The 13,813-nt window shown below is 52.8% G+C and overlaps 2 protein-coding genes across 2 annotated transcripts in view; both read right to left on the reverse strand.

Moving 5' to 3' along the window:
* The window catches only part of Tcea3 (transcription elongation factor A3), a 32,712-nt gene extending 27,506 nt beyond the window's left edge, over positions 1-5,206 (reverse strand). The window contains 1 exon segment of the mRNA XM_032896111.1: positions 5,024-5,206. Within this exon segment, the coding sequence (XP_032752002.1) occupies positions 5,024-5,092 (69 nt within the window). The 5' untranslated portion in view covers positions 5,093-5,206.
* A 2,686-nt stretch (positions 5,207-7,892) lies between these two features.
* Asap3 (ArfGAP with SH3 domain, ankyrin repeat and PH domain 3) overlaps positions 7,893-13,813 on the reverse strand; it is a 40,530-nt gene continuing 34,609 nt past the window's right edge. Inside the window, exons 18-25 of the mRNA XM_032896119.1 lie at positions 12,725-12,810; positions 12,456-12,571; positions 11,841-11,908; positions 11,642-11,749; positions 11,336-11,531; positions 10,147-10,372; positions 9,503-9,593; positions 7,893-9,304 (exon numbers count right to left, since the gene is read on the reverse strand). Of these exons, the coding sequence (XP_032752010.1) occupies positions 9,230-9,304; positions 9,503-9,593; positions 10,147-10,372; positions 11,336-11,531; positions 11,642-11,749; positions 11,841-11,908; positions 12,456-12,571; positions 12,725-12,810 (966 nt within the window). The 3' untranslated portion in view covers positions 7,893-9,229. The remainder of the gene's footprint in view (positions 9,305-9,502; positions 9,594-10,146; positions 10,373-11,335; positions 11,532-11,641; positions 11,750-11,840; positions 11,909-12,455; positions 12,572-12,724; positions 12,811-13,813) is intronic.

Here is a 13,813-nt window from a genome sequence, read left to right on the forward strand (position 1 = left end):
AATACTCTCATTCCTCTGGAGGTAACGAGAACTGCCTTCCTCTCTAAGACCTTAGAGTCCTGGGTGAGAGTCAGTTTGCTCTCTGAGTAAATGCAGAATGAGCGAAACACGGGGCTGGAGAGGTCGCTCAGTGGTTAGAGCGCTTGCTGCTTTGAGAGAGAACTCAGTTCCCAGCACCTGCTTGGTGGCTCATAGCCATCTGTAACTCCCTTTCCAAGGGATTCGACACCCACTTTTGGTCTCCTCAGGAACCAGGCATATGGTACCCAGACATAACACACATTCAGGCAAAATTCCCTACACAAAGAATAATAATAAAAAAGAAAAAAACGTGTTTATAGAACAAAGGAAGAGAAAGAAGGAAGCTTGGAGTTGAAAGTTTGCCTGCCAGGTCCTAAACACACCTCCCTCCCATTTCAGCCTTCTCCTTCCTGGTACCTGCTACACAGATTCCAGAGAGCTCTACTGCCTCTCAGCTTCGTGGCTAAGACCAAGTTTGGTGTCTAGAAGCCAGCCCCGGGCTATCTTGAGATTAATTCCCTGAGGAAGGAACTATGTCCTGTATGCCCCTTGCCTGGTTCCAGCTACCCGCCTCCCCTTGCCAGGCCCTGGACCACATCCTATGAGCCGCCCTTCGTCAGTCCTTAGCCTCCCTCCGCACTGAGGTTTGCTGTGTTCCCAGAATGGCCCACACACAGGGCTGTATGTGAACTTGTAGGCATACGACACCATGTTCGATGTTAACCAAAGGCTTTCCCCGTGTGCTGGGGGCGCTTCTAAGGCCTTGATCTGCACCGACCTCTCACAAGGAGACAGGAAGGTGGTTCAGTCAGAAAATTGTATTCTTGCTCTCTTGTCTCTTTCTCCTCTCTTGCTCTTCTGTTTCCCGGTCATTCCCTTACCCCTTCTCTCTCATGGCCGACCTCTACTCCTTTACTCCTCTCTCTCTCTCTGCCTTTCTCTGCCTCTACTACCCTCCCCATGCCCTGAATAAATTATTCTATACTATAAAAAAATTGTTTGCTTATCATGCACATAGTTTAGACAGCATCCCCAACACCATATAAACCAGGGTGGTAGTTCACAACTGGAATCAAAGCTCTTCAGAGGTAGAGGCAAGAAGAACAGGAGTTCAAGGTCATTCTCAGTTATAGTTTGAGGCAGACATACTGTATATAAGACCCTGTCTCAAAAACAGATAGGGTTGGAGAGATGGCTTAGTGGTTAAGAGCACTGACTGCTCTTCCAGACATCCTGAGTTCAATTCCTAGCAACCACATGGTGGCTCACAACCACCTGTAATGGGATCTGATGCCCTCTTCTGGTGTGTCTGAAGATAGCCACAGTGTACTCCTATAAATAGATACTTCTCAGAAGGCCCTGGGGAAGTGGGACCTGTTTATAATTCCACTTTTACAGAATTATCAACCCATTTTACAGATGAGAAAACCGAGAGAGTTTGTAAAGGGCCAGTCCGGAACAAACACTGGGCTTGGAGCTTCACATAGTGTTTCAAGACCATAGATCTGCCAGTATGTACACTCTCCTGGATACCAGCAGGGTAAGTAGAGTCACATGCTGGCACAGACTGATGGCCAGTTCTCAAGGAGGGAACCCTGATTCATAGCATTTGCTAGTCTCTGTGGAATAAATACAGCCTCAGTGATGACTCTCAAGCTACCCACATGCTGTTCCCAAACTGGGTTTTCTTTTACGTGTTGTATATGTATGTGTGCATACATGCACACGTCGAAGTCCACATGTGGAGGTAGGAGGACGACAGCCCATGGGAGTCTGGTGTCTCCCTTCACCACTCATCTTGGCTTTCCTGGAACTCACTCTGTAAACCAGGTTAGTCTTGAACTCAGAGACAGAGAAAGAGAGAGAGAGAGAGAGAGAGAGAGAGAGAGAGAGAGAGAGAGAGAGAGAGAGAGAGATCCACCTGCCTCTGCCTCCCAGGTGCTGGAATTAAAGGTGTGTTCCACCATGAACCCAGTTCACCACAGGTTTTGAATTCGAATTCGGTTCAACAGGCTTGGTACCAAGCATCTTTACCCGCTGAGCCATCTTGCTAACTTAAGGTTTCTCTTTGTTTTGGGCCAATCCCTGATCCCTAATAGTGTGGGGGACAGAACTGGCAGGGGAGACCCTGCTCAAGGAGTTACTTTAAATTATAAGCATATTAATGTTTTTTTTTTTTTGGTTTTTTTGGGGGGTTCTTTTTTTGAGCTGGGGGACCCGAACCCAGGGCCTTGCGCTTCAGGTAGCGCTCACCACTGAGCTAAATCCCCAACCCCTTAATGTTTTTTTTAATGTCTATGTTTGGGCTGGAGAGATGGCTCAGTGGTTAAGAGCACTGTCTGCATGGGTTGGGATTTAGCTCAGTGGTAGAGTGCTTGCCTAGCAAACTAAGGCCCTGGGTTGGTCCCCAGCTCAAAAAAAAAAAAAGAGCACTGGCTGCTCTTTCAGAGGACCCGGGTTCAATTCCCAGCACCCACAACTGTTTATAACTCTAGTTCCAAGGCTTCTGACACCCTCACACAGGCAAAACACCAATGAACATAAAATAAAAATAAATGTAAAACATGTCTATGTTTAACAGTTTGCAAAATTCCATGGTCGGCATGAGATCATTTGCAGTTCACCAGTGCAGTATGCTTCTGAATAACCGGGTCCTACTGGAATGTAACACGTAGGAACCTGTGTTGTAGATGGGCTCATAAAATTGTGTGCCAATCTTGCTAGATGGCCTCTCTCCCTGTGTGGCTAACAGTCTCTGGTGGTGGCATGCAGTAGTGGGGATGCAGTCTGAGACCCTCTGCGTCTCTTTGTCTCTGTGTGTGACATCGGAAGGTATAAGTGAGCCGCTGTCCTTGCATTTCCCAGGGAAGCCATTCCGTCGACTTTGGGGTTTCTTTTTGCTTTAACTCAAACTGTCAGAGCACATACAGTATATGTGCCATGCCTGCCCCATTAGTGTAAGGAGCCACGTCCCACATGCAGTCAAACAGAAGTTGCTCGCTAGGGCGCAGTGTGTGGCTCTTTTGATGTGTCATTAGTGTACAGATAGCCGCTGTGTGCTTGTCTCCTACAAGCTGTGTAGCCAGTATACTACACAGTATCCGACACAGCCCTAAGTCATTGAATAAACAAACCCCAGCCATGCACTGCTACGTGGAGGATCTGTCTTATTGCAGGAAGTATGCCTTCTTGGACTAACCACCACTGGGCGGGCCCACTTTCACTCTCAGTGCAGGCCCGCCTTTCTCAGGCAGAAGGCCAGAGCTCTGTGCCTACCCAAACCCTGCTAGAGTCCAGGCGCAGACTCCAGTGACAACTGTGGCTCTACACAGCTGTGCCCTGTAAGGACCCTGTGGCCAGCCATGCAGCTTTCCCAGAAACAGTCCAGGCTCTACTTGGGATCCCCATCCCCAAGAGGCACCATTTCCTCTTCCCATTTCACAGAAGAGAAAAACTGAGGCCCAAAGGAGAGTAGCATAACTAGCCTAGGAATGTAAAAGGACCGAGAGAGAAGCCATAGCAGTTCCCTTAATCTTTTCAACCTGGGCATCTTCCCTGGAGCCTCCTGAGTTTCCTCCTACCCCTAATCCTTCTCACCCAAAAGCCCAGGCTTCTTTTCTTTACTGGCTCAAGTCTGGGGTGAGCAAGGGGCTAGGCTTAGACAATCTGTCTATCTGAAATACCATGCAGTTTTAGGGTTCTTAGCGGGGGGACTGTCTGGGGATTTGAGGTTAGGTTTTGCTGCGACATGGGGGAAGCCTAGTGCAGCACAATAGGGGCTGGGAGCATTCGGGTCCCTCCCTCCCGCCTCCCTCCCGCCTCCCTCCCGCCTCTCCTCCTCCTACCCTCCACCCCCGTGCTCTTCTCCCATGCAATCCATCATCTCACAGACTAGGAAACCTCGGGCTGTCCAGATTGTACCAAACACCACCCTTTCTCATTGTCACCAGGTAACTATTGCAGGATGCCGGACACTCCTTGGCTGCTCAAAGCCAGTCCCTCTTCCTGGGTCTGACACCTCTCTTTGGGACTCTGCATTTTCCAACTTTCCTGGAATGCCCTGGCCATGCAGGTCCTGGTGCAACAACTTGCTAGAAACTGCGTAGGAGAAGAAAAGGACCCCGCGGCAAGTCAGCAAGGAGGGCCTCATTCACCCAGTCCCTGGTCTTCTCCCTTTCTGTCCACGCCCTCCAGAATTGGCCCAGGCGCCCAGGCACTAGCCTGAGGCAAAGATCGCTAGATAGATCAAACATTAACTTTGCATCTGGCTCTAGCTCGGCGCTAATGGAACTGAGGGCTCAGGGACCCTCGCGCGACCAGAGCTGCGGACCCCCCCCCCTCCCGCCACCTCCTTCGTGCACCTCCCCCGCTGGGCCAGCCCAGGCCCCATCTTTTCCTTCCCCCGCCCCGCACCTGTTCACCTCCGCCCGCCAGGGCCCCAACCCGCGGCCAAGGAAAAAGTTGCAAACAGAACTCCTGGCACCCCAGCTACGGCCCTTCGCTCGAGTCTCGTAGGCTCAATCCTTGGGGTGTGCAAACGCGGCTCGGCACCCCCCTTCTCAGCCCGAGGTTCTCCGATCTTTTTCGAAGTCACCCAAAATGTGTCCCTCCAGTTCTCGCTGCGCCTGCAGCTCCCCGGGCCTTGCGCACGCCCCGAGACCCCGGACCCCTAAATGTCCTCCCCAGGTTTATGTCTCTCCTTGCGCTTTCTCTGCTCGGCGCAAGCTGCCCAGGAGCGCACCCAACCCATCCACACTGACTTGCAGCAGCGGCGCGCCTGGGGAACCCTGTACGATCCCCTCCTGGCCACGCACACACCCACCCTAAGTGCCCAGCAAGTATCTGGGAGACTCCCCCTGCCTGGCAGCCCGCCCTTCCCCGTCCTGTGTCCCGTGTTCGCGCGCTCCCTTTGGGCACAGGGCCGGCACGCCCACCAAGCCCGTGGCTGGCCGAGTCGCGCCTCCGTGGCCCGGGGGCTGCGTTGCAAACTTTGCAGCCTCACCGTCTTCTTCCGGGCCACCATCTTCTCCAGTTTTTTGGCGATCCTCAGCAGCTCTTCTTCCAAGCCCATGTTGGTCCACGACGCTTGGTGGGGTTAGGGGCTCAGCGCAGCAGCGGGCGCCAAAGCGCGAGCGGCACGGGCCGCAAACACACGGGACACTCGAGTCCGGAGTGGGCGGGGCGCGCCCCTCCCAGCGCTGGGGGAGGGGTGGAGGGCACTAAATATAGACTTCAAGGACTGTCCGGGTAAAGATTGTCTGAGCCTGGCGGGTCGCGCCTCTGGAGGAAAGGACCAATTTGGGGGAAGAGGCTCTTTTCCTCCAACTCTCCTAGGGGTGCCCCATGCTCCAGGGAAATTTGAGCATGAGGGTTCTCCGGGGGTATCAGCGCAGCTGTGGGAAGTTCAGAGCTGGGGGTTTTAACATCACTGCGCTCTCAGAGGTAGGATTTTACTTCTTTGGCTATGCCCAAGCCGGGAAAACTTGGTGAATTCATCACATTTTGGTGCAGATTCTGAAGTCGGCTCTGCCCTAACTTAGGTAGGCTCTTTGGTGCGCCCAAGGCCTGTGGTGTGCACTGACTCGGGAGGTAAACTCAGAGCGGTTTGCCCACCAGTCTTCATTTTTTCTCACTAGCTCTCAAAGGGGTGTCGGGAGCACACTCTGAAAGGCTAAGCTTTGGGTGATTCTTAGGGCGGTGCGCAGGGGGTGGGCTTGAAAGAGTAACTTTTCGGTGGAGGGAATAACTGTGCCTCCCACTCTCGGCTGTGCACACATCTGCTCTTGGGTAGAAAAATCTTCCAAGAATTCTCTGCAGACCTAGTTCCCCCTCCTGACAGAAAATGGCCTTTCTGGGAGGGTCTCTGATCTGGAGGAGGACAGAAGAGAGCTCACGGTGTGTGAGGGTTGAGGAACTGTGAAATCTCCAAACTTTCTGAGATAACCTCGGAGAATCAAGTTTGGAGCCTGTTGCGGATACCTGCTGGTCAAGGATTTTTTTTCCCCCCTCATTCAACAAACTGTATCTAATCAACTAGCAAAAAAGATCTCAGAGGCAGCAGGCCGGGTAAAATAACCATTAAAGAGGACTGTATTCATCGCAGCTGGGGTGGGGAAAGGAGGGAGAGAGAGCAAGTGTAAGGCCCAGCTAGGGGCTCGTCCCCCTCCCAAGGAGTGAAATTTATTGCTGCAGAAGGCAGAGTGGAAGTTTGGTAGGAGAAAGAGGTCTGTGTAATCTTTTGTTCTATTTACTGAGCACCTACTTTGCTCCAGGTATTTCTAGCATCCAGAAGGGAGGAGGCAGCTCTCCTGGAGCACTCAGGAGGAACTGAAAAGTCTGTGGCTATAGAGTAGGGATATGTGGCCAGCAGGGGAAGGGCGGGGTCTTCGCACCGTTGCGGAAGCCAGGTTTTTCTTCAGTGGGGCTCCTGGGAGGCCTCTTGGCCAAAAGAAGCTTGAAGGGCTCTAAGAAAACCCATCCGACCTTATGCAAATAGAAGACTGAATCTCAGGAAGTGGGGTGCCTCACTGATACTCTCCTGGAATGTAGCCAGTACTGTGGAACCCATTGTATCCCCTCTGCCCACCTGTCCAAGGGAGAGGTCACAGGCACACAAGGACACACAGCTGTTATATCTCCCTGTGAGCTCTGGGGGCAGACAGGGAACTGATACCCCCAGAGGGTCCCACCATTGGTGGTAAACACCTCATTCTTTACTCTTTTTAAGATTTATTTATGTATGTGACTACACTGTCGCTGTCTTCAGACAAGCCAGAAGAGGACATCAGATCTCATTACAGATGGTCGTGAGCCACCACATGGTTGCTGGGAATTGAACTCAGGTCCTCTGGAAGAGCAGTCAGTGTTTTAACCATTGAGCCATCTCTCCAACCCCATTCTTTTTTTTTTTTTTTTTTTTCTTTTTTTCGGAGCTGGGGACCAAACTCAGGGCCTTGCGCATGCTAGGCAAGCGCTCTACCACTGAGCTAAATCCCCAACCCCCCATTCTTTACTCTCAAACGGAAAGCATGAAGATATTTCCTAACTCACTATGCCCCTGCCTCAGCCCCCAGAGTGCTGGAATTACAGATGTGTGCCGCTGTCTCAGCAGCCTTTATGCTTTTGTGTATGTGTGTGAGAATGTACTCGGCAGCCAGAGATTGGTGGGCGTTTTTCTCAATTGCTAGCCTCCTTATTTTGAGACAGGGTCTCTCACGGAACCTGGAGCTGGTCAGCAAGCTTCCGGGGTCCCTCCAGGGTCCGCTTCCACAGAGCCAGGAGTGTGGGAGTAGACTGCATGCCCAGTTTTTTGCTTGAGCCCTGAAGATCTGAACTCACGTCCTAAAGCTTGTGTGGCAAGCCCTTTCCCAGCAGCCTTCTCCTCCAGTCCTTCGCTGCTGGCTGACCTCCTGTTACATTTCTCCACCTGCTATGCTTCCAGGCTCATCTCACAAACTCAGAGGGGATGTGGTCAGGACCCTGGGAGAGCCAAGCATCCAGTCCTCAGGCTCCAGTCCAGTGTGCTTTCCTGCACACCAGGCGTTCTGAACCTTGCTCCTGACAACATTTTGGATTGGCTAATTCATTGTGGTGAGAGTGACCCTTGCCATGTGCGTATGTTTTGAGTGTTTTCTTGGTTCCTGGTGTGGCAATGTTGAGGGTTGACTGAGCCTTTAAGGGGTGGTGCCTAGTGGAAGGCAATTATGTGTGCTTTAAGGGAGTGAATTCTGACAAAAGCGAGTTGCTATAAAGCAAATTAAGATCACTGCACATAAGCCCTTGCTCTCTTCCTCTCTGTGATGCTGAGACAGCCTGGGCCTTTTACAGGGTGTTCATGACACACTGTATGGACTTTCCAATCACCAGAACCCTAAGCCAAATAAAGCCATTTACTGTAGAAAGCACTCAGCCTCCATCGGTCCCTTACAACAACACGAAGAGACGCTGTAACGGAGGATGCTCACGGGCACCCTGACCTCGGGGATGCCCTCTCCAGTAGGAACGCCTCGCCTTACCAAACGTCTCCTGGGGACCCACCATTCTTTACCAACATGGCCATCGCTGGGACCAGGGAAAGAGTCCCAAGTCCCAAGAGTGTCCCAGGGGATTCATCCCTCCCCCAAGAAGCCTTTATTAGAGATAAGTAAAACAGTCTGAGATGAACGGAAGCTCACCTGTGGCTCAGAAATAATCCTGCTGCTTCAGACAAGGAACGCACCAGCCTCCAGGGCGAACAGTTCAACTCCTAGCCACGCTGCTGGCCATTCACTGGGTGCCCTCTGGCCTCCCGTTTGGCTTGGCCCACCCCAAAGGACCCACCACCAAGTGGGTATAAAACGGAGCTATCTGGGGTGCTGGTGGTCTGGCTTTGTAATTGAGACTGAGCAATGGTGGGATTTCTGGCCCTAGAAAGCAGACTTTCTTATCTTCCCAACACCTTTCTCCTTTTCTGGTCCCTCACTTCCCCCCAGCCTTCTGATTTCATCAAGAGAAAAGTGGGAGAAATGGGATCAGTCAACCCAGACCATCCCTTTCCTTTCTGTTGAATCAAGGAAGGCAGGTGAGTCGTCATCTACTTCCAGGCTGGGGACCCCAGGGAGGGTAAGGCTGGTCTCTAAGGGAGCCATTCGGAGTAGTTTAGCCTGTCCACCACAGGCCTTGACCACCTAGAACTGGGTTGTAACAACTGCAGTGACCAGACAGGGCACCAGCTGATGTCTGTCCCGGCCCTGAGCCCAGAGCCTTCCCTCTGCATCTGGCTCTGCTCGTTCCACGGTAGTTCTTGGGCCCAGCTTTCCAATGAGGAGCCCACACCTGCAGGACGTGTGTCTCACTCTTGTGGCATCTGTAGTACCTAGCAAAGGTCTAGACGTGAAGTTGGACTTCACTAAAGAGAATCACCAGATTGATACGTGGCTACAAGACAGTGCCTGGGTGTGAATGATGGTGAGTGGACCCCACCCTGGTAGGGGGAACACAATCCTGTATGGTGGATACTGAGGATTGTGTAACTTAACCCAACCCAGACACTGTCAGACCTAACTCCAGAGCTGCCTGGCCCAGGACATCAGCTCCAACACAGAAGGGCCAGTGTCCTTGGCAGGGTCATGGTTCCCAAAAGGAAGGTGAGCTCCCAGATCTGTGGTCTCAAGTCCCAGCACTGAATGTTGGGGTCCAGTGTGGGCCGTGCAGAGGAATCAGCGAGGAGCTAGTCATGTGAGAGTTGCAGGGAGCTTGCCGGGAGAACCCCGATCTTTGAACCATCTCCTTCCATGAGGCCAACCTGGGGAAAGAAAGAGGTTAAAGTGTCTTTGGTGTCTTCTCAGGGGACCGAGTGTCACAGGCCTGGGCTAAGCAGGAAGAGGGCACCCAGCTTAACAGTGGCCACCTCAGCCATAGTGTTGCCACAGAAAGAGCTCTCCCTCCCCTCTCTGCCTGTTCCTGACCAGCTCTACTTCAAAGCATACACCGGTGCTCCTACCGGAATGTTCCTTCTACACAGAGGCAGCCGGGCAGCGGGACTGTCTTCCAGATTCCGGCCTCCCCGTCTGTAGGATCGAGTGCTCTCCGAGCTGGAAGGCAAAGGTGGCCAATTGTTACCCTGCTGCCCGCAGCCCCTCAGAGGGGCCCAGGTAGACAAGCAAGGCTGGGGGTGATGGTGAAGGGAATCAGAGTCCACCAGGCCCCTAGGCTGGGTCTGCACAGGCCCTGGAGGTCTGGAACTGACCTCTCCCCAGAGGGCTCTGAGGATGTTCCCAAGTCCAGTTCTCCTCAAACTCAAGTCTAGACAAAAAGGGTTTGCAGAGAAAGGAGGCAGAGGGGTCCTGGGTTACACTTGGGGACAAGTGAAGATTTCACTGAGCCCTTAAGGATCCATGCAGGGAGGACTAAGCCCTTTCTCCTCCCACCAACCTCAGCACCCAAGCCCCAGCCTTCTCCTCTGCTCTCCTGGCCAGACTTGAAAGCAGGTATTTGGAAGAGGAAAAGGTAAGCCACCCAACACTCAGTCCAGCCCACCGCTTGGCTCCTAGAATGAGACTCTGACCCAGCTTCAGACAGGCTCAAGTGGGGAAGCCAACGAGTGCTTAGAGTCAGGGGACATGGTGCAGCCAAGCCTTTACCAACCTGAACCTGACGGGGAGATACACCTCAGCGGGGGTGGTTCCAGACGCCAGGCCGGGGCGGGAGGTGCCTGGTGGTTCCTGGAGGCTTTCTTCAGGGCTAGGCAGGGCTTGGCTCAGCCCCCCAGGTTCCACAGAACTGGTGAGGCTGGAGGAGGAAGATGCTGGGCTGCTCCGGTTCTCTGAGGCCTCAGGAGACTCTGATCTCAGGCTGGGAATGTCAGAACGATCTAGAACCACAAAGTGACAATTTTTTTTTTTTTTTTAGTTGCCCCACTCCCCATGTAGTACAAAGATAGAAATGGCAGGCCGGTGAGAGATGGCTCAGGAGTTAACAGCACTAGTTGCTCTTCCAGAGGTCCTGAGTTCAATTCTCAGCAACCACATGGTGGTTTGTGACCATCTATAAAGGGATCTGCTGCCCTCTTCTGGCCTGCAGGTGTATATGCAGACAGAGCACTCACATTAAAGAAGAAAAAAGTACATTAAAGAAGAAAAAAGTACATAAATAAAAGAAAAAGTAGAATCGCTTTCCTCTTTGCTCACTGTCACAGCTGCCTTTGTTCTAGGATCCGTCATGGTGCTTTCCCAACGTCCCAGCCCCTGTACTCCAGCACTGCCCTTTAGCAGTCACGTGGTCGCCCCCAGTAGTCACAACGTAGCTCCCACTGTTTCTATTCACCCTCTCTTCAGTCTGAGCCTTCCTGCCCATCCCCTTCAGGGAGTCCTCCGAACCCACTGCCAGCTCCAATAGGATCTGCCACGCCCCCATCTCCAGGGCCCCCAAAACAAGCTCCACCTATCCAACCAACACATAGTCCAGGAGCACAGCCAGGCTCTGCTCAGAGCTGGAGAGAGCAGTCTGCGAGAACCAAACCCAGGGTAGCAGTCTTTAGTGTGCAGAGCCTTGTGTTATGACCGACTGCTTGCCAGGCACGCTCTAGAAGTGCGTGGTTTTTTGTCTAAGCGCAGCACTAAAGGATCTAAGCAAGACCAACCTGGGTTGTAATCTCAAAACAGAAGCTTGAAGTCACTCAACATCTCCATTTCCTCAAGGAGAGGATGGCAGCCCTAGGGGAACTTTGGTGGTACAATGGGCTTCCCTTCGCTCTGTCATGCACACACAGCTCAGTGCCCCACACAGCAGCCTCTCAATAAGTGACTTGATCGCAACACTGGGCAGCCAACTGTACCTCTACTGGAATCTCCGGCTCGCCCGAGGAGTACGGTCCGAGAAGAGTTTTTGATGGGCAAGGGTGGGGGACTGTCCTCGCTTTGGCTCTGAGAGGAGGTTGGTCCGGGGTTGGCAACGGCCTCATAGGTCCTGTTGCTGATGTCCAGCCTCCCACTGCTCCAGCAGGCCTGCCCTGGGGGCTTCACGGGGCAGTGCTGTGGGGACAAGGCCACCTTGGTTTCCACAGCTCAGCCTTCCTCTTCCCACGGCAGGCCCCATACGGCTCTTGTCTGGTGCAGTAAGGAGGGGGAGAGGCTAAGCCTACCTTTTCTTCCTCCTCTTCCTCACTGTCAAAGCCGTGATCCATGGAATGGCCCCAGTGGTAGTCCATAGGGAGAGGGAATGCTAGCGTCCCTGCTTGTGCCTGCTCCAGCTGCCAAAGACAAAGGCTTGCCCATCAGAGGGGGCCGCCAGGCTGAGGGAGGGCTGGAGGGCTGGAGGGCAACCTCGCCACTCAGACTCACCAGCTCCTCACAGTCCTTGTGCTGTTTGTTCCTGGCTACGTCCAGGGCTGTCTCTCCAGCATTATTTACTGTGAAGGGAAAATCCAGGGACCATGGTCAGAATCAAGGGGATGTTGAAGTTTAGCGGGCCTTGGAATCAGACTGTCTGAGTATGAAAACTGGTTCTCTGACTTCCTGTGTAGTCTTAGGTGGTCTGCTTGGTCCCTGCTGGGTCTTAATGGTTCCATCTATTAAAGGGATGTGGCACTCGAAACTATCTGTCCAGGCTGTGAGGTTCACTGATCAATAGTACTGATCCCTTATCATGGGACCAGACACATGCTGTATAGCGAGCAGGTAACGATGACATCACTAGAACCCAGATTCAGCGAGGATTTACTTTGCTCCATCCACTCCTCTTGGGAGGATCACTAGCTCTGTGAAACTCCCATTTTATAGGTGAGGAAGCTGAGACTCTAGAAATGAATGACAACCCCCACCCCTGAGAGGGCAGAAGCAAGCCAGGGCAGAGTATGCCTGCAAAGGGTGTGCTCGCTGCCAATGCTGTGGTCTGTGAAGGCCGACGCCCCACACTCGGTGGCCAGGGAGGAGTCTGGGGGAGGCCTCAAGCCGCACCTGCTCCCATGGGTGCTCTCCCTTTCAGTAGCAGCTTGAGACAGTCCAGCTGGCCGTGGAGGGCAGCGCAGTGCAGGGCCGTGTTTCCGTCCGCAGCCTTGGCATCTAGGTGGCCACTAGGAGGAAGGAGTTGCAGGGAGGTTCCGGGAGGGAAACAGGCAGGCGGCAAGGGTGGGGTGGGGTGGTCAAAGTCGCAGGGAAAGCGAGAGGGTAGACAGGAAGGGAGTGGGAATCAGGGAGGCCGCTGAAGGCAGCAGGCAGCATCTCACCCATTCTGGATGAGGAAGTCCACTATGGGTAGGGAAGCCTGGCTGGCGACTCTGATGGCCAAGTGCAAGGCAAGCTCTCCAGGTGCCTGGACACACACACACAAACACACACACACACACATGCCTAAGTTTCCTCCATCACCTGCCCTCTTGAACCCTTGTTGCCCCAACATCTCTGACTGTGATGTCATTAGAAACCCCAAGAGATGAGATGTCTGGACAGACCCTCACATTAGGGAAGGCCCAGGCTGTCCTTCGTGGCTTCCTTCAGTGGTTCCCAAATCTTTTTTTTTTTTTTTTTTTTTTTTTAAGATTTATTTATTTATTTTATGTACAGCATTCTGCCTGCATATGTGACTGCAGGCCAGAAGAGGGCACCAGATCTCATTACAGATGGTTGTGAGCCACCATGTGGTTGCTGGGAATTGAACTCATGACCTCTGGAAGAGCAGTCAGTGCTCTTAACCTCTGAGCCATCTCTCCAGCCCTGGTTCCCAAATCTTTTTTTTTTTTTCTTTTTTTCTTTTTTTCGGAGCTCGGGACCGAACCCATGGCCTTGCACTTGCTAGGCAAGCACTCTACCACTGAACTAAATCCCCAACCCCCTGGTTCCCAAATCTTAATCTGCCTGGGGCTCCCCTTTTCTCCCACTTCCTCACTGAGGTCTCTCTGGGCTCCTGTTTTCTAGCCCACTTTCACCCAAGAGCTCACTCAAGCGCTAAGCCCCCACTACCCACTGGGTGGCCCATGAAGATTTCAGTTGTATAGTTCAGAGACCAGGCACTCTTCTTCAGTGCTAGGAGACATTGTAGGGCCTCCCAGGCAGGCTCACCATGCTCAGGCACTGAACTACACCCGCCCCAGCCTGTGACATCCAGCTGTTTTGTTTTTAAAAGACTGTCTTCATTCCCCTCCTCCCAACTTCACATGCATGGTTTTGTCCATGTCTGCGTGCCACATGTATACAGGGTCCACAGAAGGCAGAAGAAGGCATTGGATCCCCCAGAACTGGAGTTACAGTCTGTATGCCTCCGTGTGAACACTGGGAATTGAATGTCAGTCCTCTGGAAGAGCAGCCAGTGCTTTTAA

The sequence above is a fragment of the Rattus rattus genome, chromosome 1 (genome assembly GCF_011064425.1).
Source record: "Rattus rattus isolate New Zealand chromosome 1, Rrattus_CSIRO_v1, whole genome shotgun sequence".
In the NCBI taxonomy this organism is placed as follows: domain Eukaryota; kingdom Metazoa; phylum Chordata; class Mammalia; order Rodentia; family Muridae; genus Rattus; species Rattus rattus.